This window comes from Eschrichtius robustus, chromosome 14, assembly GCF_028021215.1.
Source record: "Eschrichtius robustus isolate mEscRob2 chromosome 14, mEscRob2.pri, whole genome shotgun sequence".
Classification (NCBI taxonomy): domain Eukaryota; kingdom Metazoa; phylum Chordata; class Mammalia; order Artiodactyla; family Eschrichtiidae; genus Eschrichtius; species Eschrichtius robustus.
The window spans coordinates 20,495,483-20,517,252 of NC_090837.1; the positions used below are offsets into that span (position 1 = coordinate 20,495,483).

A 21,770-nucleotide genomic window follows, 5' to 3' on the forward strand; every position below is an offset into this window, starting at 1 on the left:
GAATCCAGATCTCACCCACCTGTGGTTTATCCAGTGAGGGATATTGTAGTCGTCACCCACGCGAGAGTCGCGAGGGCCGCTCCGATTGTGCAGCTGAAAGGGAACAAGGCAGGGCCCAGGTCAGCTGGAAAGCAGGTAGGACCCGGAACTGCTCCAGCTTCTCTGATTCTAACTATTCTCAAGATCACCCTGCGCTGGAACCTGGCCTTTAGTGAGCATTGCAAAATCAATCACCTTGAACAACGGGACAGCATGCAGTGGCTGCTCCCCCATGCACACCAAGTCCACACCGATTCCTAAAAAAGGAAAGACAGAAAGAGTTGGCGGGGGGGGGGCAGTGTAGAGATACGCATCCCAATCTATTAGCCATGTGATTTAAGTGGGTCAGGGGTACAAGGCACAGCTGACTTATTCTCCTCACCAGCTCTGCCCACGCAGTTAAGAAGTAAATAGGTGCATTCTGTCTGTGTCCTCTTTACCAAGTCCCACCACATCTGCCACTAATCAGTGCTTGACAGCTTTTGACTGCCTTGCAGATCATGATTTGTCAAACAGACCGTCAGGCCTCCATGACTACAGTTTCAAGGCCCAAAAGGAAAGGGAACCTTGTCATCTCAGTAAAAAGCAAAATAATTCACATCATTCAACAGAGTTTCTTTACTGGCCATCATCAGGATTTACGTTCCCAACTCCATCTTGTTGTTAGAACACAAATCAAATAGGGGGAGGGGGTGCAAGTCGGAGATGCACGGCACATAACAGAGGGAGGACTGGGTGATCCCATGGCGCTTCCCAGGATGGGCTGATGGACACTGGATCCTGGAAACAATCCCCAAAAGGGGTTCTCCAGCGTCAAGTATGTTTGGGAAACTCAGAGTGCCTGTTATGTCCTCTAGAGATAAACAAGATACACTAACATATTCAAACTGGCAATTAGGAACTGTGCCGAACTGTGCATGACCCAGCATGTCCCAAGCTGACTGACCATGGAACTCTTTTTTGTCACCTGACATTAGTCATGTTCCCAGATCCCGATGGGTAACGGTAAATCAGGCTATAAACACAGCAGCGCCCCAGAAGCATTACCGTTATCTATCATCCGCTGCTTGGTCAGGATCATGAGTAGCCGGTCCACTTCGAACACACCCACCCCGGGCGTGATCACCACAGACATCTGCCCAGTTCGGTCAAAGTTGCGGTTGATGTAGTGCTTGTCAAACACTTGAAACAAAGCAAAAAGTCCTCCTGTGAAGATGCTACAGCTTATCAGAAACCAGACAGTGGCAAGCGTCTCCATGCTCTCGGACCATTTCATCCATGTTTCTGTTAGAGCGGTTGTCACCTCCTGGTCTGAATTCACTTCTGTCCTTCCGCTTCTACAGTAAGAACTGCTTGAATACAGGTCTGTGTCCCTGTTGCCTTTGTTAATACCCCTCTTCGAGGCTGAATACTTGCCTTGTGCTGCCTTAAATATCAAAATTTCATGTCGTTAATTTAAACCATCCATAAATGGATCTGTATTGAAACTTAGAAGAATCAAATATTGATTTAAGACAATATTTGAGAGAGCGGACCAGAATCTTGTGATGACTTTGCAAATTTGGCAAGTTAATTCTTATTTCTTTTTTTTTTTTTTTTTTTGGCCGTGCCATGCCATGCAGTTTGCAGAATCTCAGTTCCCCGACCAGGGATTGAACTTGTGCCCTCAGCAATGAAAGCAGAGTCCTAAGCACTGGACGGCCAGGGAATTCCCTAATTCTTATTCCTGGGCTGTGCGATTTTTACTACGGAAATTTAGTGCCATTCAAATGTGACAAAAAGGTTTACTAATAAAAGACCCCGTGCTCTAGAATACCTAGCACTTGGGTACAGACACAGGGGCAGGCGATACACACAGTGAAGTGACCACACACCATCTCTTCCGTCAGTTGCCAGTGACGGACAGACACCTAACCAGAGCTGGGAATGTGGAATTCTAACCAGAGAGCAGAGACAGGGTCACTGGGAGCTGAACTCGGGTCTAGGAATTCCTGCTGCTGCGGTTCCCAGAGCCACCCTCGTCCCCGCCTTCCTCAACAAGGTGTTCAAGCCTTTTCTGGCTGTCCCAAGAGCCCCTGTATCCTTAAACTTCCTTTTTTGTTTGAATTCAGTAGGTTTCTGTTATCTGCAAACAAGTATCTCAGCTAACACATAAATGCAGGGAGAAACGTTCGGAAGAAATCACATCACGCTATTAACAATGGTCCCTCTTGGAAGGGTCTGACAGTGGAGGGAAGGGGGAGATTTTCATTGTACTTGATACACTTCTCTATTATTTGAATTCTAGGAACAATGGGCTCCTTCTGTAATTAAAAAAAAAAAGTAGATTAAAAAAAATTACCTGGAAGCAATTGAAGGATGGAGTGGAAAATAATAAGAACGCAGTTTTTTTAGGAAAACAAAGTGGCCAAGGAGGACTTTCTCCAGCTCTTTACTCTTGGATCACCATGAGAAGCAGATGAGAAGAGCAAGTTGATTCCCAACAGAAAACCCAAGAGCTACATGGTGGCCATTAAAACCATCCAAACAGAAGTTACTGCTTTCAGTTAATCTGGGGGGCAGGTGGGTGGGGGCATCACCAGCTAGGTCTGGGTCTCTGCACATTAGTAAAAAGAAGGTCACAGCCATGTGGTCAGCAAGACATCTGCTCACTGTGGCTGGCGCCCTTACTCACCATTGAATGACAGATTGATGGCCTCTAGGTAGTTTCCTTGTGCTGAGGTAGAATTGTCTCCTTGAGGAAAGCCCTCTGAAGCAAAAGACACAAGAGAAGGAACAACATCTCATGAAAGATGGACTCGTAAGAAGCAAGTGGGGGGATTTCTCTGGTGGCGCAGTGGTTAAGAATCTGCCTGCCAGTGCAGGGGACACGGGTTCGATCCCTGGACCAGGAAGATCCCACACGCCGCGGATCAAATAAGCCCGTGCGCCACACTACTGAGCCTGCGCTCTAGAGCCCACAAATCACAACTACTGAGCCCATGCGCCACAACTACTGAAGCCCGCGCACCTAGAGCCCATGCTCCGCAACAGGAGAAGCCTCCGCCATGGGAAGCCCGCGCACCACAATGAAGAGTAGCCCCCGCTCGCCGCAACTAGAGAAAGCCCGAGCACAGCAACGAAGACCCAACGTAGCCAAAAATAAAATAAATAAAATAAATAAATTTATTTTAAAAGAAAAGAAACAAGTGGAAGGTGCCTTGCTCCACAGGCCTCTCCCCCTGCAGAAGGGACGTGACTGAACTTACTGCACATGCAATGACCAGCGGGACCCAACCTGACATAGAAACCCGGCCAGAAGCAGAAGCCATACTCAACACTGGAAGGGAAGCAAGCAGGAACCTCTTGGTCCCCCAGCCTCCATCTGACACCTCCTCCCCTGCCGCACCTTCCAGCACATAAGTGCAGTACCTGCCTGTTCCAGTCGCACCAGCACTGGATACTGGATGAAGAGCTTTTTAATGGTCACGAGGAGGGAGGTCCACTCTTCTCTCCTCTCATTCTGCACCACCACCCTGAAAGGAGCACAATCACAAGATAGGAATCGAGCAGTGATGACACACAGGACATAGGGTCCCTTACTGGGTTTCAAGGAAAGGAGAAGAGGGGACGCCTGGAGCTGGGGTCATCTATCATATAGCAATATGTAGTAAAGTCGAATGCGTTTAACAAACGTTAACAAAGAAATGTAATCACATCAAGAGAGTGAAAATTAAAAATTGAAAAAAAATATAAAAACATTTCAAAATTGCCTAGAGATTATATAAATGCCCAGTGCTGCGCAGGGAGATGAATATTCTTACAGACTGAATTACAATTAGGTAGTATATACGAAAAGCCTTAAAAGAAAACATCCATATATATGTTTTTACACAGACAGCCAATAAATATATCTAGGTCAGGGAACTAGATCAGTGGAAAGGAATGGGTGGGAATCTGCTTACTGTATACCTCTGAACCTTTGAAATTTTGAACCATGTGAATGTATTCCAAAAAATAAGTAAAATTTAAATTTAAGAAGAGAAAGATACATTTCCATTTAATGTTAGGAATTTATCCTAAAGAAACACACAGGATCCAGAATAGCCAACACAGTATTGAAGAACAAAGTTGGAGGACAGACACTATCCAACTTCAAGACTTAGTATAAAGTTACAGTAATCAAGACAATGTGATACTGTGAATGAACAAATAGATCAATGGAACAGAATGGAGCCAGAAATAGACCCACACAAATATAGTCAACTGATCTTTGCCAAATGAGAAAGGCAATACAATGGAGCAAAGATAGTCTTTTCAACTGGTGCTGGAACAACTGGCTGTCCACATGAAAAAAAAAAAAAAAAAGGAAGGAAGGAAGGAAGGAACAAGGAAAGCAGGAAGGAAGAAAGAAAAAAAGAAAGGGAAAGAAAGAAAAAAATCTACTTGCAGTCTACCAATCAACAGCATTGGGATCATCAAACTTTCAGGATCCATCCCAGAACTTACTGAATCAGAACCTACATTTTAACAAATTCCCAGTGATTCATTTGTACACAGAGGTTTTAGAAGCACTAGTACAGTGGACCACAAACACTAAAAAGGTGCTTTATAAATAACTCTACTGAGCTGATATTTAACGTACTCTCTAAAAAAAAAAAAAATCTAGACACAGACCTTACTGCCTTCATAAAAATTAACTCAAAATGGATCACAGACCTAAATACAAAACATAAAACTATAGGACTCCAGAAGATAACACAGGAGAAAACCTAGATGACCCTGGGTATGGTGATGACTTTTTAGATTCAATACCAAAGGCACAATCCATGAAAGAAAAATTGATAAGCTGGACTTCATTAAAATGAAGAAACTTCTGCTCTGCAAAAGACAGTGTCAAGAGAATGAGAAGACAAGCCGCAGACTGGGAGAAAAGACTTGCAAAAGACACATCTGAATAAATGACTATCATCCAAAATATACAATGGACCCTTAAAACTTTACAATAAGAAAACAAACAATACAATTAAAAAGTGGGCAACAGACCTGAACAGACACCTCACCAAAGAAGATAGATGGATGGCAAATAAGCAGATGAAATGATGCTCCACCTCATACGCCATCAGGGAAATACAAATTAAAACAACAATGAGACAACACTATATACCTATTAGAAAGGCCAAAACCCAGAACACGGATAACACCAAATGCTGGCGAGGATGTGGAGCAACAGGAACTTTCATCCATGCAAACTGGTGCAGCCACTTTGGAAGACAGTTTGGTGGTTTCTTACAGAACTCTTACCATACAATCCAGCAATTGTGCTCGTTATTTATGCAAATGAGTTGAAAACTTATGTCTACACAAAAACCTGCACATGGATGTTTACAGAAGCTTGATTTATAACTGCCAAAATTTGGAAGCAACCAAGAGTCCTTCAAGAGGTGGATGGTACAGCCAAACAAGGGTCCATTATTGAACTCTAAAGAGAAATGAGCTATCGAGCCATGAAAAGACATGAAGGAACCTTAAATGCATACTACTAAGTGAAAGAAGCCAATAGGAAAAAGTTACATATTATATGATTCCAACCATATGACACTCTGGAAAAGGCAAAATTATGGAGACTCTAAAAAGATCCGTAGTTCCAGGGGTTGGGGGTGGAGAAAGGAATGAGTAAGTGGAGCACAGAGGATTTTTAGGGCAGTGGAAATACTCTGTGTGATACTATAATGATGGAGACGTGTCATTATTCATTTGTCCAAACGCAGTGAATATACACCACCAAGAAGCCCATTTTTTCATCTCGTTTATTTTTGGTCTTACCCCTGGTCTGACTTTGCAATCCAAAGGGAAGTACTTTTAACACTATGATATGTGTTTCTCCAGACCCTTTTCAGTTTAGCCTGTTTTAAAATTGGACGTTCCTTTTTTTAAATTTGTTTTTGTTTTTAATAAAATCAAATATACTTTGGTAGAGAAAATAGCACTGTGAGCCTCCATGTACCTACCCCTCATATCCAACAATTATCAAAGAGGATTACATCATTTTTAATGGGATGGCTGTATAATACTTTGTCAGTCTGAAATTCTACCATAATTTAATTCTTTATTGTTGATATTTAATTTTTTTCTAATTTTTAAAATTATATGTCACTGTGAGAGACAGATACACAGTTATGCATCCCTGAGTGTTTCCTGCTTTTTTTTTTATTAAGACTTTTTTTAAAGCAGTTTTAATTTCACAGCAAAATTGAGAGGAAGGTACAGAGATTTCCCATATACTCTCTCCCTTAACACATGTTTCATGCCCCCCCACCCAATTATCAATTATTCCTCACCAGAGTGGTACATTTGTTGCAATTAATAAACCTACAGTGACACACCATAATCACTGAAAGTCCATAGTTGCCCTTATTCTTTAGGAACAAAATGTTTTAATATCTATAATTTGCTCTTAAGTAAAATTTAGCCGAAAAACAAATGAAGTGGGGCTTCCCTGGTGGCACAGTGGTTAAGAATCCGCCTGCCAATGCAGGGGACACGGGTTTGAGCCCTGGTCCGGGAAGATCCCACATGCCGCAGAGCATCTAAGCCCATGTGCCACGACTACTGAGCCTGCCCTCTAGAGCCCGTGCTCCGCAACAAGAGAAGCCACCGCAATGAGAAGCCCGCGCACCGCAATGAAGAGTAGCCCCCGCTCTCCGCAACTAGAGAAAGCCCGCGCACAGCAACGAAGACCCAATGCAGCCAAAAATAAATAAATAAAATAAATAAATAAATTTAAAAAATATGAAACAAATATGGCATGATAATAACTGTTTAATCCAGGAATTGGGTATATGGGTTCATTATATTAATTCATTCTTCTTTTCTGCGAGTTTGAAACTTTTCACAGTAAAAAGTTTGGAAAGTCTAAATGCAATGTGGTATCCTGCATTGGATCCTGGAACAAAAAAGGTGCATAAGCGGAAAAACTGATGAATCTGAGAAAAGTCTGATATTTAGTTCATAGCAATGTACCAGTCCTCATCTCGTAGTTTTGATAGATGTACCTTGGATAGGAAATGTTCACAGAGGAAACTGGGTGAAGGGTATATGGGAACTCTCTGTACTATCTTTGCTACTTCTCTGTAAACCTAAAATTATTCCAAAGTAAAAAGGTTAATTTTTTTTTTTTTTTAAGTTAGGGAAGAAACAACCAGGGGAAAACAAAAGGCAAAAGCAACACAAACATACTTATAGAAGTCTTCATAGAATTGCCCCTTGTGATCCTGCCTAATTGAGGCTCGGTTTATTTCAGGAAATTCATCTGAAATAGAGAAAACAACATATACAGATAAGATTAAAAAGAGAAATTCAGTTTCTCTGCTTCCCCCTTCTGGGTTGAAGAGTTGCATCACACACACACACACACACAAAGATAATTATGTATCTGTTAAGTTGGTTTTAAGATGAATTACAGCCCACAGACTCCTTGAATCTGCTAATGGACTGTGTCATTTTCCACTCTACCCTACCCTCTAACAGAAAAGATGGGACAGACGGAGCAGTGCCAAAGGAAAGAAAATGATAAGGAATGAATTGGGATGGGCGTGTGGAAAGCTTAACAAAAAAATAATTGTAGGAGAAAGACTTACGCACCAAGAGATTTTGCATCATAGAAAGTCCTAGAAAATAGGACCACTGTTACTTCATGACTACAGTTCTTCTCCTAGGGATAAGTAGAGAAAAAGAGGACTCAAGTTTATTCCATTTACTTCAATTCTGGGAGGCTCGGGGGCTCAGGCATTGGGTAGCATCATGTAATTGTAGGCTGCATAATGCAGTAGACACAGTTCTGCCAGAGTCAGAAGGCTGGGACTGACTCCTGGCTCTGAAACTTAACACTACATGACCTTGGGCAAATTATCTAAAGTCCTAGGAATGTGGAAGGTATTTTGAAAACTGCAAATCACGGGACTTCCCTGGCGATCCAGTGGTTAAGACTCCATGCTTCCCCTGCTGGGGGCGTGGGTTCCATCCCTGGTCAGGGAACTAAGATCCTGAATGCCGCGCAGCACGGCCGTTAAAAAAAAAACCTGCAAATCACCAATAAGTTGGGGGTGCTGTCTCCCAGCTCTTGATTTGCCATAAAATAGATCAGCCTGTTGTCAGAGGATCATGGTATTTGTACCTGCTTCATGGTGTTTTTTAACTTCTTCAGGACTGTGGTTTAGGGAAGAATGGAACCCATGGTGGTGGATGTAAGCACCAGACACTCCCACCTACTGCCAGGGCCACAGGACGAGGACTGGGTGCTGCTCAAGATGCACGGGTTGAAACCAAGGTAATTACCTTTGGACTGCAATGGGGACCAGTGAGAATACATATTTCCATGCAGTCTGGAGTTCAATATTCTAGAAGTAGGGTGTTTACAGACGGCATGAAATTTGGCTTGCACCAGTGAGCGAGAAAGCTCAGTTTCAGTTCCTCCTGGGTCTTCGAAGACAACAGCCCAAACTGACCAACCCCATCTCAAACTCAACTTACTAACCACACAATTCAGCATTCACCGTGTAAGGAAGACAACATAATGAACATCACGTCACCTTATATTCTTCCACCGATATCGCTCAAGTAGACAGAAATTCCTAAATACAAGCCAAAGTACCAAGAGCAGACCTTCAGTAGCCACCAACTAATTTATTGGACATCTAGTGCTCCAAACGCAGCTCCAAACTGATCTGATTTTGGTGTAAGTTTTACACAGGAAAAATGCCTGACAGTGGGCTGGTGTGCACATGAGAGCCTCTCAACTCATGTGTGATGGAGGAGGTAACATACAACAGTGGTGACGTGACTCAGGATTACAGAAACAGACAGGACGGCCCAGGGGTTATGACCTCAGGCGAGCACTGGATGAATGGATGGAACTGGATTAGAATCCTCGCTCTGCTTTTTCGGGCTATCGATCACAGGCAAGTTACCTAACCTCTTTCAGCTGTGCTTTCCCTACCTTGAGTGACAAGAGGATGAAGTGAGATAAGGCGGGTAAAACACTTACCACAATACCTGGTATGTGCTCTTATATTTAGGTCTCTGATTCACTTTGAGTTACTTTTTGTATATCATGTGAGGTAAGACTCAAAATTCATTCTTTGGCATATGGATATTCAATTGTCTTGAATCCATTTGTGGAAGAAGCTATTATTTCCCTCATTGAGTGGACTGCACATTCTCATCTAAAATCAACTGACCATAGATGTATGGGTTGACTTTTGTACTCTCAATTCTATTCCATTGATTTACATAGCTACCTTTATGCCAGTACCACACTGCTTTGACTACTTTGGCTTTGTAATTAGCTTTGAAATTAGAAAGTGAGAGTCCTCCAACTTTCTTCTTTTTCAAGATTGTTTTGGCTCTTCAGGATCGCTTGCAATTCCACATAAATTTTAGAATCAGCCTTTCCATTTCGTAAAAAAGGCCATTGGGATTTTGATAGGGACTGTACTGAACCATAGTTTGCTTTGGGTAGTACTGCCATTTTAACAATATTAAGTCTTCTAATCTACGATCATGAGTTGTTTTTCATTTATTTAGGTCTTCGTTCATTTCTTTCAGCAATGTTTTATAGATTTTAGTGCACAAACCTTGCACCTCCTTGGGTAAATTATACCAAAGTATTTTATTCTCTCTGATGTTCTTGTAAATGGAATTGTTTTTTAATTTAATTCCCTTTAAAATGTTTTATTCCTTGTTTTAATTTCCTGATCAGATTGTTCACTGCTGATGAAACACAAATGATCTTGTGTGTTGATTTTGTATCCTGCAACTCTGCTGAATTTATTAGCTCTAATAGTTTTTGTTTTTGTTTTTTTATGGATATTTGGGGGTTTTCTACATACAGGATGTCATCTGTGAAGAAAGATAGTTTTGCTTTTGCTCTTCTAATCAATATGGATGCTTTCTATTTCCTCTTTTCTTTTCTTTCTTCCTGTCCTTCTTTCCTCCTTCCTTCCTTCCTCCCTCCCTCCCCTCCTTCCTTTTTTCTTTCTTTTTTCTTCCTTTTTTTTTTTCCTAGTTGCTTTGGCTAGAATTTTCAGTAAAACAATGAATACCAGTGGTGAAAGCAAACATCCTTATCTTGTTCCTGATCTTCTTAAGGTGGAACATTTTCAGTCTTTCACCATTGAGTATGATGTTAGCTGTGGGTTCTTCATAAATACACTTGACCATGTTGAGGTGATGAAGGTAATTTAAATCTAGAGTCTTATCAATTTAGACTTTAGCTAAGGTACCTCAATTAAATTCAGCTTAATAGAAAGAGTAAGTTTTTAAAATCTGCATTGAATAATGTTTACACAATGAGAATTAGTGCATGAGAAGAAACGTACCTTCCATTTGGTAAAGAGATCAGCAAGGAAACCATTCACAGCTTTCTCAAAATACAGATCCCCTGAAAATAAACAATAGAAAGAAGGTGGGAATTATCTTTATTTCTTGCTTACATTTTCTTCTCTCAGTAAATTAACAGGAATAGGACTAGTCAAAGAGAAGGTGGGTACTGCTACATCCTAAAAGCATTTTCAACCTAGACTTTCTATGGAGCCAAATTTAATATTTACCTCACTCAGTAAGAGGTCATAGCTTCAAGGTAAAATACAAGATTGAAAAGCCTTGATGATTGAAAAAGACAGTGTATCTTCAAAATGAGAGAACCGTCTAACTTTTAAATATAATTATTCTCACAGTGACGCTTCAAGTTTGTTTGAAGGTGATCTGGTAGCCCCTGGGCATTCACTAAATTACCATTTGCAGTTTCTGCTGTTCTTGAGCATCCAAGATGCCCTACATCAAAAATTAATTTGTAATTTTGCTAAACACAAATTAGAAATGCATGCACCATGAGGCTGGTGTGTTGGGCACAGTGTCCACACCTCATAGCAGCTTTATTGTACTCCACTTATTGTGTAGTAATTCTAATAAAATGAGACAAACTTGGTGATTTCTGTGAGTGATAGGACATAAAATGAAAGATATCAAAGAAGGTGCTGGTTCCTGGCCATAGAATCACTCCCTCTATAACTTTTGATCTATGCTTATAGAATAATTGAAGATCTGAGAATTCAGATTTTTCGTTAATGCTTTACTACATTTCATGCAATTCACTAGATATATAAAATATTTATTTATTTTAGCATTTGAGGATTTGTTAAAATCTCAGGCCATATCTTCAGAGAATGCTAAGAGATTGCTATAAATGATACCAACTTGGGGGAAACCAGAAACGTCTCCCCATTAGCAGTTACGACCCGCACTTAGGAACAGTACCATAAATATCAAAATCCCACATTTCACAGCTCATCTGAATAAATATGTAAACCATAGCTGACGTAGAACGGAATACCACCTGAAAGAAACAAAGACATAATTGCATTAAAAAGCAATGATGGATAGAATTTCAGTTCTGCAAAATGAAAAAGTTCTGCAGATCTGTTTCACAATGATGTAAATATACTTAAAACTGCTGAACTGTACACTTAAAAATGGTTAAGATGCTAAATTTTAGGACCTCCCTGGCAGTCCAGTGGTTAGGACAAGGTGCTTTCACTGCCGGGGCCCGGGTTCAATCCCTGGTCAGGGAACTAAGATTCTGCAAGCTGCATGGCACAGCCCAGAAAAAAAAAAAAAAAAAAAAAAGCTAAATTGTATATGTTTTTTACAAAAAAAAAAAAAAAAAAAGCAATGCTGGAAGATTTCTGTTAATTGTGAGACATGGAACTTCTAAAAGCAAGCTCCATCCTTGGCATCACAGGCCATGAGGGGAAGATCCTGTCCCTACCCTCTAGGAGCTCATGGCAGAGGATAAAGACATGCAAAACATTGCAACTATACACAAACATTCCTTGAAGCTTCCCACAAGAAACGTTGGAGAAGGGGCAGTGAATCTACTGGGAAAGTCGATGAGACCTCATTACAGAAGGAGAACTTGGGCTAAGATGTGCCAGTTGATGAGTTGTTGATCTAATAACTAATCCACATCGTACCCCCCTCCATACCCAGAATGCCTCCAGGAAAAGCCCTAGTGGTTTCCCTGGCCTGTGTGCTTTACCACAAAGCCCTTTCTTTACTCAGCCCTTCCCTCCTCCAGCAGACTTTAAAGAGCTTTGGTGGGAAAGCAAAATGTATAAAATGTGTAAGTTGCAGGCATCAATACTCCCTTTCCTTTTACATTTGCTCCTTCGAATCTTTTGTGTACCAGGTAATTGAACTGATTATAAAGATTATCTCAAGTAAAAGAGCCTTGGGACATTAAGTGCCAGGAGCTATGCCAGACAACTTTGGGATATAAAGGTAAAAGACACAGTCGTTGCCCTCCAAGCGCTTGCAGTCTGGTGGCAAGGCAGGTAAGAAACGCATCCACCAGAGTGTGACAAGTGCTGATATAGATACATGTCCCAGGTGCCACGGGGGCACTTCCAGCCTGGTGCATCCAGGGAGGCTTTCCAGGAGCAGGGAAGCCTGAGACTAGTACTGAGGGATGGATGAGAGGCTTGGGAAAGGGGGAAGGCGAGGAGCAAGCACCGCAGGCGGGAGAGAGCAGCACGCACAAAGACACGGAGGCAAGAGAGCACGCTGCATGTTGGAGGGATGGTGAGTGGTTCCCGTGGCTGGATGGGGTGGGGGACTACATGGGAGAAGTGACAGATTAGCTCCAGACTCAACTGCCTCCCCTGATTTTTCCACTCGGCTGTCCAGACATCTCACAAACTGAAGTTCCCCTGAACGACTCCTCCCCCGCCTTCTCCATATGATAAATGGCACCACCATCTCTCCACCAGCTGCTCAATTATTCCTTTCTTCACTCTTCACACCCAACGCATTAGCAAGTTCTGTGGACTCGACCCCAGAATGTTTCACCAATCTGTCCATCTCTCCCCTGCTCCAGTGTCTAGCCTAGCCCACGCCACCACCTTCTAACTTCCTAACTCATCTCTCTGCTTCCACTCTTGCCCCGACAATCGACTCTCTGCTCCAGAGCCAGAGGGGCTACAGCGGGTACTGTGGACGCCCAGCCAACTTCCTTCCTTCCTAAGTCACGGGAAGCCGATTCTATTCTGGGAGGCAAGGGACCCGCCAAGAGACCAGACCTCCAGGCATGCTGAGCAGTTCCACATGACTCAACCCTGGTCAGTAAGGTATAAATGGAAGTGTGTCCTGAAAGGAAGCTGACTCGGCTGGAGGGTGCCCCCTTGTTGTCTTTCTTTCCTTCTTCCCTCCTCTGCCTGGCATATAGATGTGGGCACAGCAGCTCCAGCCAGACCACGGAAGCCCAATCCTGAGATAGGCAGAATAGGAAGGCAGAAGGGGCCTTAGACCACCAGTAACTGTGACGCTGTCACACCAGCCATAATTTGCCTACCCATGGACTTCTTTTATATGAGAGAATAAAGCTGACCTTTAAGTATCAATTTGCCACTGTAACTTTGGGAGTTTTTTTTTTTTTTTATACAGTATTATTTTTTTAAATAAATTTATTTATTTTTGGCTGCATTGGGTCTTCGTTGCTGCATGCGGGCTTTCTCTAGTTGTGGCAAGTGAGGGCTACTCTTCGTTGCGGTGCTCGGGTTTCTCATTGCAGTGGCGTCTCTTGTTGCAGAGCGCAGGCTTAGTAGTTGTGGCTTGTGGGCTCCAGAGTGCAGGCTCAGTACCTGTGGCACACAGGCTTAGTTGCTCCGCAGCATGTGGGATCTTCCCGGACCAGGGCTCAAACCCGTGTCCCCTGCATTGGCAGGAGGATTCTTTAACCACTGCGCCACCAGGGAAGCCCACTTTGGGAGTTTTGTTCAACAAAATCCAACTGAATGAATAAGTGATCTTTTAAAAGCATAATTCAGGTATCACTCCCCCACTTAAAATCCTTCAATGGGGAATTCCCTGGCGGTCCAGTGGCTAGGACTTGGCGCTCTCACTGCCATGGCCCCGGTGTTCAATCCCTGGTCGGGGGACTAAGATCCCACAAGCCGCTCAGTGTGTAAGCATGTGCCAAATTATCATGGTCTTTATAAGCCATACTTAAGAGTCAATTGCCAGAAAACTGGGGGAAAGATCACTGTAAAATACCAATGTATGCCCAGTAGAGTGGCAAAAACTTTCAAAATCTAAGACCTGGTGTTGGAAAAAGTGAAAAACAAGATTTTATATATGGCTACTAGGAGTATAAAATGGTCCGAAGAATTTGAAAAATAATTTGGCATTACCTCACAGAGTAGAAGCTATGACCCAACAAATATATTCCTAATCAATGATGAAAAATATAGTGAGTACAAACGAGATAGCTAAAGTTGGCAGGGGGGAAGAGAATACATTTTAATCCACTTTAATAAAACTCAAACGTGGGCTTCCCTGGTGGTGCAGTGGTTGAGAATCTGCCTGCTAATGCAGGGGACACGGGTTCGAGCCCTGGTCTGGGAAGATCCCACATGCCACGGAGCAACTAAGCCCGTGCACCACAACTACTGAGCCTGCGCATCTGGAGCCTGTGCTCCGCAACGAGAGAGGTCGCGACAGTGAGAGGCCCACGCACCGCGATGAAGAGTGGCCCCCGCTCGCCGCAACTAGAGAAAGCCCTCGCACAGAAACGAAGACCCAACACAGCTAAAAAAATAAATAAATAAAATAAAAAAAAAGAAAAACTCAAACGGGAGCAAAACAAATAATATACTGTGTAGGGTAAAATACATATGTATTATCACTATGTAAACAAGGAAATTACAAAAATAAAATTCAGATAGTGGTTACCTCTAAAAACGGCCCCAAGTTCTCAACTATTTTGCTTGCCCAGGGGACATCTGGTAATGTCTGGCGACATTTCTGGTGGTTATGACTTGCAGGGGGTGGGGATGGGTGCTACTGGCATTTAGTGAGTAGAAGCCAGGGATGCTGAACACCCCACATCGCACAGGACAGTTCCCCACAATGTTACTGCCCTTGGGGCCCAGGTGACCCTTTGTTCTAGAGGGCTGTCCTTTACACTGTAGCGCGATCAGCAGCATCCTCCACATAACCCCAGTTGCGACGACCAAAGATGTCTCCAGACTTTGTCAAAAGACCCCTGGGGAGGCAGGATCACCCCCGGGTTGAGAACCACTGCTCTCAAGGGAGGCTGGGGGATGGGAACATTGGAAGAGCAGACAGGTGCTTTCACCAACGTGGGTAACGTTCACAGCTGTTCAGTTTGGATTTTTCCAACTGAAACAGAGTCACAGGAGGAGATTCCTTGGCAAAGGTCTTTCTTCGTGTTTACCAACACAATCTTCTACTGAATTTAACTTTCGCTATGTATTAGTGGACACAGAAGCCTGAGAGCTACATGTTCCATCTCTACATCTGATATTAAACAGAAGAATATGAAGATCAACCCCAAACTGGAGAGATCCAACTGTAAAACACTAGAATTTCAGGAGTCCCCAACTATATTACAATATTATCCAGCTGAGCAGATAGTAGCTGGTCACCAGCTTGATCATGAGATCAAGTTTTTGCTGGTTTCTGTTTTGTTTTTGATTTCACGACTTATAGACATAATACCACAGGAAAACAAACCCAAAAAAGCACTTTATCACCCTTACCCTGGTATCTTCGCTTATATAACCACACATGACCTTCTCATTCTTGACCCACAGCTCCCCGGCCTGTGCCCTGAAAGGAGAGGCACATGCGTTATTACGAGTCCTATATAAACCGAGAAGAAACAGGGGTGCCTTTGGGGTGTCTCTCTCTACTCTATCATTTACACCCAAATGACCTGGCCAGTTACAGATTTCCAGAGGACCATGAACAGATTACACAACATAAAGAATTCTCAGAGTACACTGAATCTGTACAACAGGAGCTCTTAACTTGGGGGTCTGCAGACAACATGTGGGTCTAAGGAAGGGCTTCGGGGAACCCACGAACCCTCTGAAATGATGCAAACTTACCTGAGCACAGAATTGTACCTTCTGGCAAACCTCAAAAGGGCACACGTCACAAAAACAGTTAAGAGGCACTGACGAACAAATTTGCTAACCCCAGCTTTGAGTCAATGAGTTTCAACAAAAACAAGATCCACTGCAGTATCAAATTAGAAGACAAGAAAGAAGTCAGGGGGCACAAAGGGACAGGGTCCCTATTCAATGGAGGCCATTTCGCTGAAAAATTTTTATGTCAATATTCAGTAATGTAATATTATGTCTTTTCCCCCTGCTTCTTTATTCTGTTTTTCATATTGTCTACAATGAGCAAGCACTGTATGTAAAAATACTTAGCATAGGCCTGATACATAGCATGTGCTGAACAACTGGTACTTGACAGTATTAATTCTATAATCAGGACAGGTGTGTTGAGACTGGCCACCATAGAATCAGAGCTCAAGTCAGAGAAGATCCCAGAAGATCCTCTGCAGTGGGGCGGTTCTAGCAGGAAAACACCCAAACTGGATGTTCCAATGGGCTTTAAGTGTGACTCTCAAACAGATCTATCTGCCCCAGGACAGCTGGGAAGTCAGGGCCAGAAATTATTCAGTGTTGCTCCCTCTGGAGTGTGAGTTAGAAAAAATAACAAAAAAAAATTTTTTTAAGTTAAAAAAAATAGGCAGCTAGTCAGTAATCCCCAAAATTATATCTGGGAAAATGGTATCTCTTCACAATGAGATCAAATAGACTAGGTTTCTAAGTTCAATTTTTAAAAAATATTTATTTTTTTACTGAAGTATAGTTGCTGTACAATACTATATGTTACAGGTATATAGTATACTGATTCACAATTTTTAAAGGTTATACTCCATTTATAGTTATTATAAAATATTGGCTATATTCCCCCCGTTGTATGATACATCCTTGTAGCTTATTTTATACCTAATAGTTTGTACCTCCCACTCTCGCCCCCAACCCCCCCCTATAATGCCCTTCCCCCCTTCCCTCTCCTCACTGGTAACCACTAGTTTGTTCTCTATATCTGTGAGTCTGCTTCCTTTTTGTTATATTCACTAGTTTGTTGTATTTTTTAGATTCCACATATAAGTGATATCACACAGTATTTGTCTTCCTCTGTTTGACTTATTTCATCTAAGTTCAATATTTTAAAAAAGCAGAGTGCTGTTAGAAGATAGATTTTAGTGCAATACTTTTCTTTAAAATTTTTCTTCAATTTTTTAAAATACTGATTTTGAAGTTGTTTTTTTTTTTTAAAGAATACATTGTGAATTTACTGAGAGAAAAACAAAATGTTTATCTTTAAGGAAAAATAACATTTCAAAGGTAGGGTCTCAAGGTAATGAAACTATGTCCTTAACTGTTGACTAAATTACCACATTAAAAGGGTAAGTTACAGAGAAATTCTCTAATAATTTATTATGATTTGATTTTATTTTCTCATATGAGGCCCAGAACACTTTTTTTTTTTTTTTTTTTGGAAAAGAAAGTGACTTTTGATTCAACGTAGAAAGACTATAAATAAGTCTCCTTGGAAAAATGGTAGAAGATTTTGTGGTTTACATTTAACCATGAATGAGCAAAATATTAGGACAGATCTTGAAAAGTCTAAAACTGACAATATGTCAGGGTGTATGAAGGCACTTACATGGAGAAACAAGGAATTTAATTATGAAAGGGATTCTGAGAGGGTTTCTAAACCAGTACTCATCAAACTGTAGCCTGCAGGCCAAATCCAGCCCATCTCCTGTTTTTGTATGGCCCACAGCTAAGAGTAGATTTTACATTTTTAAATGTTAAAAAAAAATTTGCAACAGAGACCTGAGACCCACGTGGCCCAAAGTCTAAAATATTTACTATCTGGTCTTTTACAGAAAAAGATCCTAAACCTACCACTTCATTTTGCAGAGGAACAGATGCAGAGACCCCCTGAGCTGCCCAGCATCACCCTGCTAACCACTGGTGCTGCAGGAATGGAATACAGGTTTCCTGACTCCTGGCCCACCACCTGGGAGAGACCAGCTTGTATTTGATGGCATAAATAGGTTGCATTTCTTGTTCTGCTTGAGACTTCGTCACTTCTTGAACTGTGCTTTCGTTGCTAAAATTTTTTCAAAGAATTTCTGACCTTATAACAACTTCTAAAACATCCCCTTTTGGAAAGAAAAAAATGAATCCTTTATCCTTTCTTTCTTTCAGGATCAGTAATTCAGACTAACCAAATAGCCCTCATTGCTGGTGAAAGGTCTTTACAAAAGGATTCCGGCCGATAAAGGTAGGAGGAATGGCTGAATTAGAAAATCACCATCTTGCAATAATCATCAACAGATGAAACCATTCTGTGAAAAGCTGATGGGGAATTTCATAACAGGGGACCAGGCTGCATCACCAGAATCCAGTGGTCAATCTCACATTAAAAGTGAGTCAACCAGGTGTAAATATGCTTGAATATATACAGTAAATTTCAAGAAAGACACAGTTTCCTCTAGGGAAAAGGACATATTTCATTACACACTTTTTTGGTGCTGTTAAGCCTTCACTATGTGGATATTTTGCTTTTTGACTTTAGAGGGGGTTTCAAAAAGTCCCCTTTTCTCTCTTCTTCACAAACTGAAATACAGAAATCATTTTAATAAATCAAGAGCAGTGTGATATCTCTAAAAAGGCAGCAAATCAGGAACTATTGTGCTAGTCATTTTATGTCTCCAAACCTGTTTCTTAAAGTGTAAAACAAGAAAGTTTGATGAAATATGTTCATCTAAGGCTTTTTCCAGTTCTAAAATTGTGAGTCTATCCCTCCTTTGTTCAGAATACCAGGCGGCTTCAGCAACATCCACCCATCTTAAAACTACTATAGTGCATTTCGGGGTCTTTTGGATTGTTTTAGCTACCACAATCTAACATTTTAAGCTATTGTGTATTTTATTATAAGGACGTCCACATGCCTCAAAGGCTGTATGTAGCAGTTACTGCATTACATGCTATTCCCAGCTACAAGCTAATAAATCAAGAGTGACATAGTATCTACCTGATGCCAGCAAATTCCACCTTCTGAGTGATATAGGCACATGTGCTGACCTAAGGGAAAAGAGAGAGAGAGAGATTCAACAATACATCAAGGCCATGAAAGGTCACAAAGAACGCCTCCTGGCTTTCGAATCTCTTCTATTAACCCGAAGTTCAATTAACATATGGGAGTAATAGATTTATCCCATAGGAAAACCTGCTGGGGCAGGTATAACAGTAGGTTCTTACAGGTTTGGCAAGTACAGACAATAGTAAAGACCAGGTGGATAATAAGTGGCCAGCTTCAGTAATATACTTATGTTCACATACACTTGCATACATATGCACATTTACATATGGAACATTTGTTTCTCATTTTAGAAAATGGAACCTTCTCCCACCAAATAAAACAAGAGGAAAGATATCTCTTTCTGAAAATATACACTGTGTGGACATTATACCTATGATTTGTTGTATCATAATAGCCAAAAAGTCCAAAAGGAGAATTTTCAGCAGCAGCTCACAATTCTGATGAACTGATCATGTTCAGCGGAAAATGTCCATTAAAAATAAATAAACAAGGATAATGGAAGGAGGGTAAAGCAAAAAAGGAGTCTAACCTGGAAGGAACAAGATCTCGGTTCCAGGGACTTCCCTGGTGGTGCAGTGGTTAAGAATCCACCTGCCAATGCAGGGGACACGGGTTCGAGCCCTGGTACGGGAAGAGCCCCTGCACCACAACTACTGAGCCTGCGCTCTAGAGCCCGCAAGCCACAACTACTGAGCCTGTGTGCCACAACTACTGAAGCCCGTGCGCTTCGAGCCCATGCTCCACAACAAAAGAAGCCACCGCAATGAGAAGCCCACGCACCACAATGAAGAGTACCCCCGCTTGCCCCAACTAGAGAAAGCCCGCGCGCAGCAACGACGACCCAACGCAGCCAAAAATAAATAAACAAAATAAATAAATTAATTTAAAAAAATGTTTAAAAGAAAAAAAGATCTGGGTTCCAGCCCAGAGTCAATTGCTTACTAGCTTTCTCATCTTAACGCCTCAATCTCAGTTTTCACATCTATAAATTCAGGGTAATAAATGCCTGTCCACAAGAGGAGATGTGAGGAGCAAAAGAGATCAAGTGAAAACCTGAAAACTAAAGTTCAAATGTAAAATAATATTACACTCTCCCCATTCAAACCAAAAATGCAGAGCAAAACTCTCTGATAACAAACAAGCAAAACAAAGCTTATAAAAACCATGAAAAGAGAATGGGAGGAGACATACAACATGTTTACAATAATTGTCTGTGATGCTGGAATCAGAAAGGATTTTATACTCTTCTCCATACTAGATCTACATCTCCCTGGTGACATGGATTATTAACATAATGGAAAAAGTAACAGACTTTTTAAAAAATAATATCTTACCAAACTTTTCTTCAGTCGCCACATATCCCCACGGCCAATATATTGATCCTTAAAGGTTAATTCCACTAGGTCAAGGGTCACATCCTAAAAGGGATAATCAAATATATGTCTCTGCTTTACTCTGCCACACTTTATAGTCTAAGATAACACTCACTCACCATGGAGAAACCTTTTGACAAAAGGACAACTACTGGAAGACCATTCAGTAGTAGAACCCTGACAAACAGAATTTTACCCTGCCCAAGAAGGCTTTGGAGGACAGGTAAGTCTCCAACAGATACTATAGCTGCTTATCGTGCGTGGTTAAGTGCAAAGGGCACCAGAGTAGTGATTCTGTGTTTTAGTCTTGATTCTGGCACACAAACACGACATTGAACTGTGGGCTTTATTTCCCTAGATAATGTCAATAATATCTTTTGGACAACGATTTTTACCTCTTAATTTTATAGCATCATTTCTCAAAGAAAAAGAAGAACACATAAAGAAATGTTAGTACTTTTATAGAAAATTTTACATTTACCTTCACAAACACACATATACATACATAATCTTTTTAGGGCAAGATTTTTAAAAAGGGGTGAGGATTTTAAATGCAACCTACATTCTACCTATAATCTAAATGACCTATGTATGACCACGTATTTAACAGCCTAACACTATACTTAAGTAACTCATTATTTCCTTAGAGACCTAATCTTGAGGAAGGGTGTTAATCATTCCTCAAAAGATATTCAAATCCAGAACAAAGACACACCTTAGGGTCTACGACATTCACATACACATCTTGATAAGGTCTTAGCCGAAACACTTGCGTCACGGTCTGGTCCACACTGATAGTTTCTGAAACGGAGAAGGAATCTGGATCAGGTAAATATATTCGAATCCATAATTACTCAGACATTCAACAAACAACATCCTTTGCCAAGGGCAAGACATGTTCTCAGCCTTCAGCAGCTTAAAACTTAGAGAGTTCTCTGCTTTTCAGGTGAAATAAGACCTGAACCCAAGCAATTAAAAAATGAGAGAGACAAACAAATAATACAGAGAGACAGAGATAGAGACAAACAGAGAGAGAGAAAGGAAAGAAATTAAGAAGCAACATAAGAACGTTCAAAGGGTTGTGAAAATTCAGAAGAGGAAAGAGATCCTTTCTCTTTTGGAATGAAAGTAGCAGAGGTAGTTAAGGAAGAAATAAACTTTTCGATGAGCCCTTAAGTCTGGTAAGTAAGAAACTTAACAGGTGGCAGGAGATGAGGTTAAGAGTAAGAAGGACACTCAGGATCTGGATTTTACTGACTGTTTTCCCAACAAGTTAAAAAATACAAAAAAAGTGGTTGACACCAAAATCCTTTAGAGCAAATT

General features: G+C 41.3%; 1 protein-coding gene across 6 annotated transcripts in view; it reads right to left on the reverse strand.

Annotated features, from left to right (window-relative positions):
• The window catches only part of DEPDC5 (DEP domain containing 5, GATOR1 subcomplex subunit), a 91,219-nt gene that overhangs the window by 63,511 nt on the left and 5,938 nt on the right, over positions 1-21,770 (reverse strand). For all 6 annotated transcript variants that reach the window (XR_011076268.1, XM_068563220.1, XM_068563221.1 and 3 more), the window contains exons 5-17: positions 21,163-21,248; positions 20,409-20,492; positions 19,006-19,055; positions 15,636-15,705; positions 11,335-11,413; positions 10,398-10,459; positions 7,663-7,732; positions 7,258-7,330; positions 3,451-3,554; positions 2,714-2,788; positions 1,087-1,221; positions 235-296; positions 20-93 (exon numbers count right to left, since the gene is read on the reverse strand). Coding sequence is in view for 5 of the 6 variants with exons in the window: in XM_068563220.1 (XP_068419321.1) it covers positions 20-93; positions 235-296; positions 1,087-1,221; positions 2,714-2,788; positions 3,451-3,554; positions 7,258-7,330; positions 7,663-7,732; positions 10,398-10,459; positions 11,335-11,413; positions 15,636-15,705; positions 19,006-19,055; positions 20,409-20,492; positions 21,163-21,248 (1,024 nt within the window). In the remaining variant the exon portion in view is untranslated. The remainder of the gene's footprint in view (positions 1-19; positions 94-234; positions 297-1,086; positions 1,222-2,713; positions 2,789-3,450; positions 3,555-7,257; positions 7,331-7,662; positions 7,733-10,397; positions 10,460-11,334; positions 11,414-15,635; positions 15,706-19,005; positions 19,056-20,408; positions 20,493-21,162; positions 21,249-21,770) is intronic.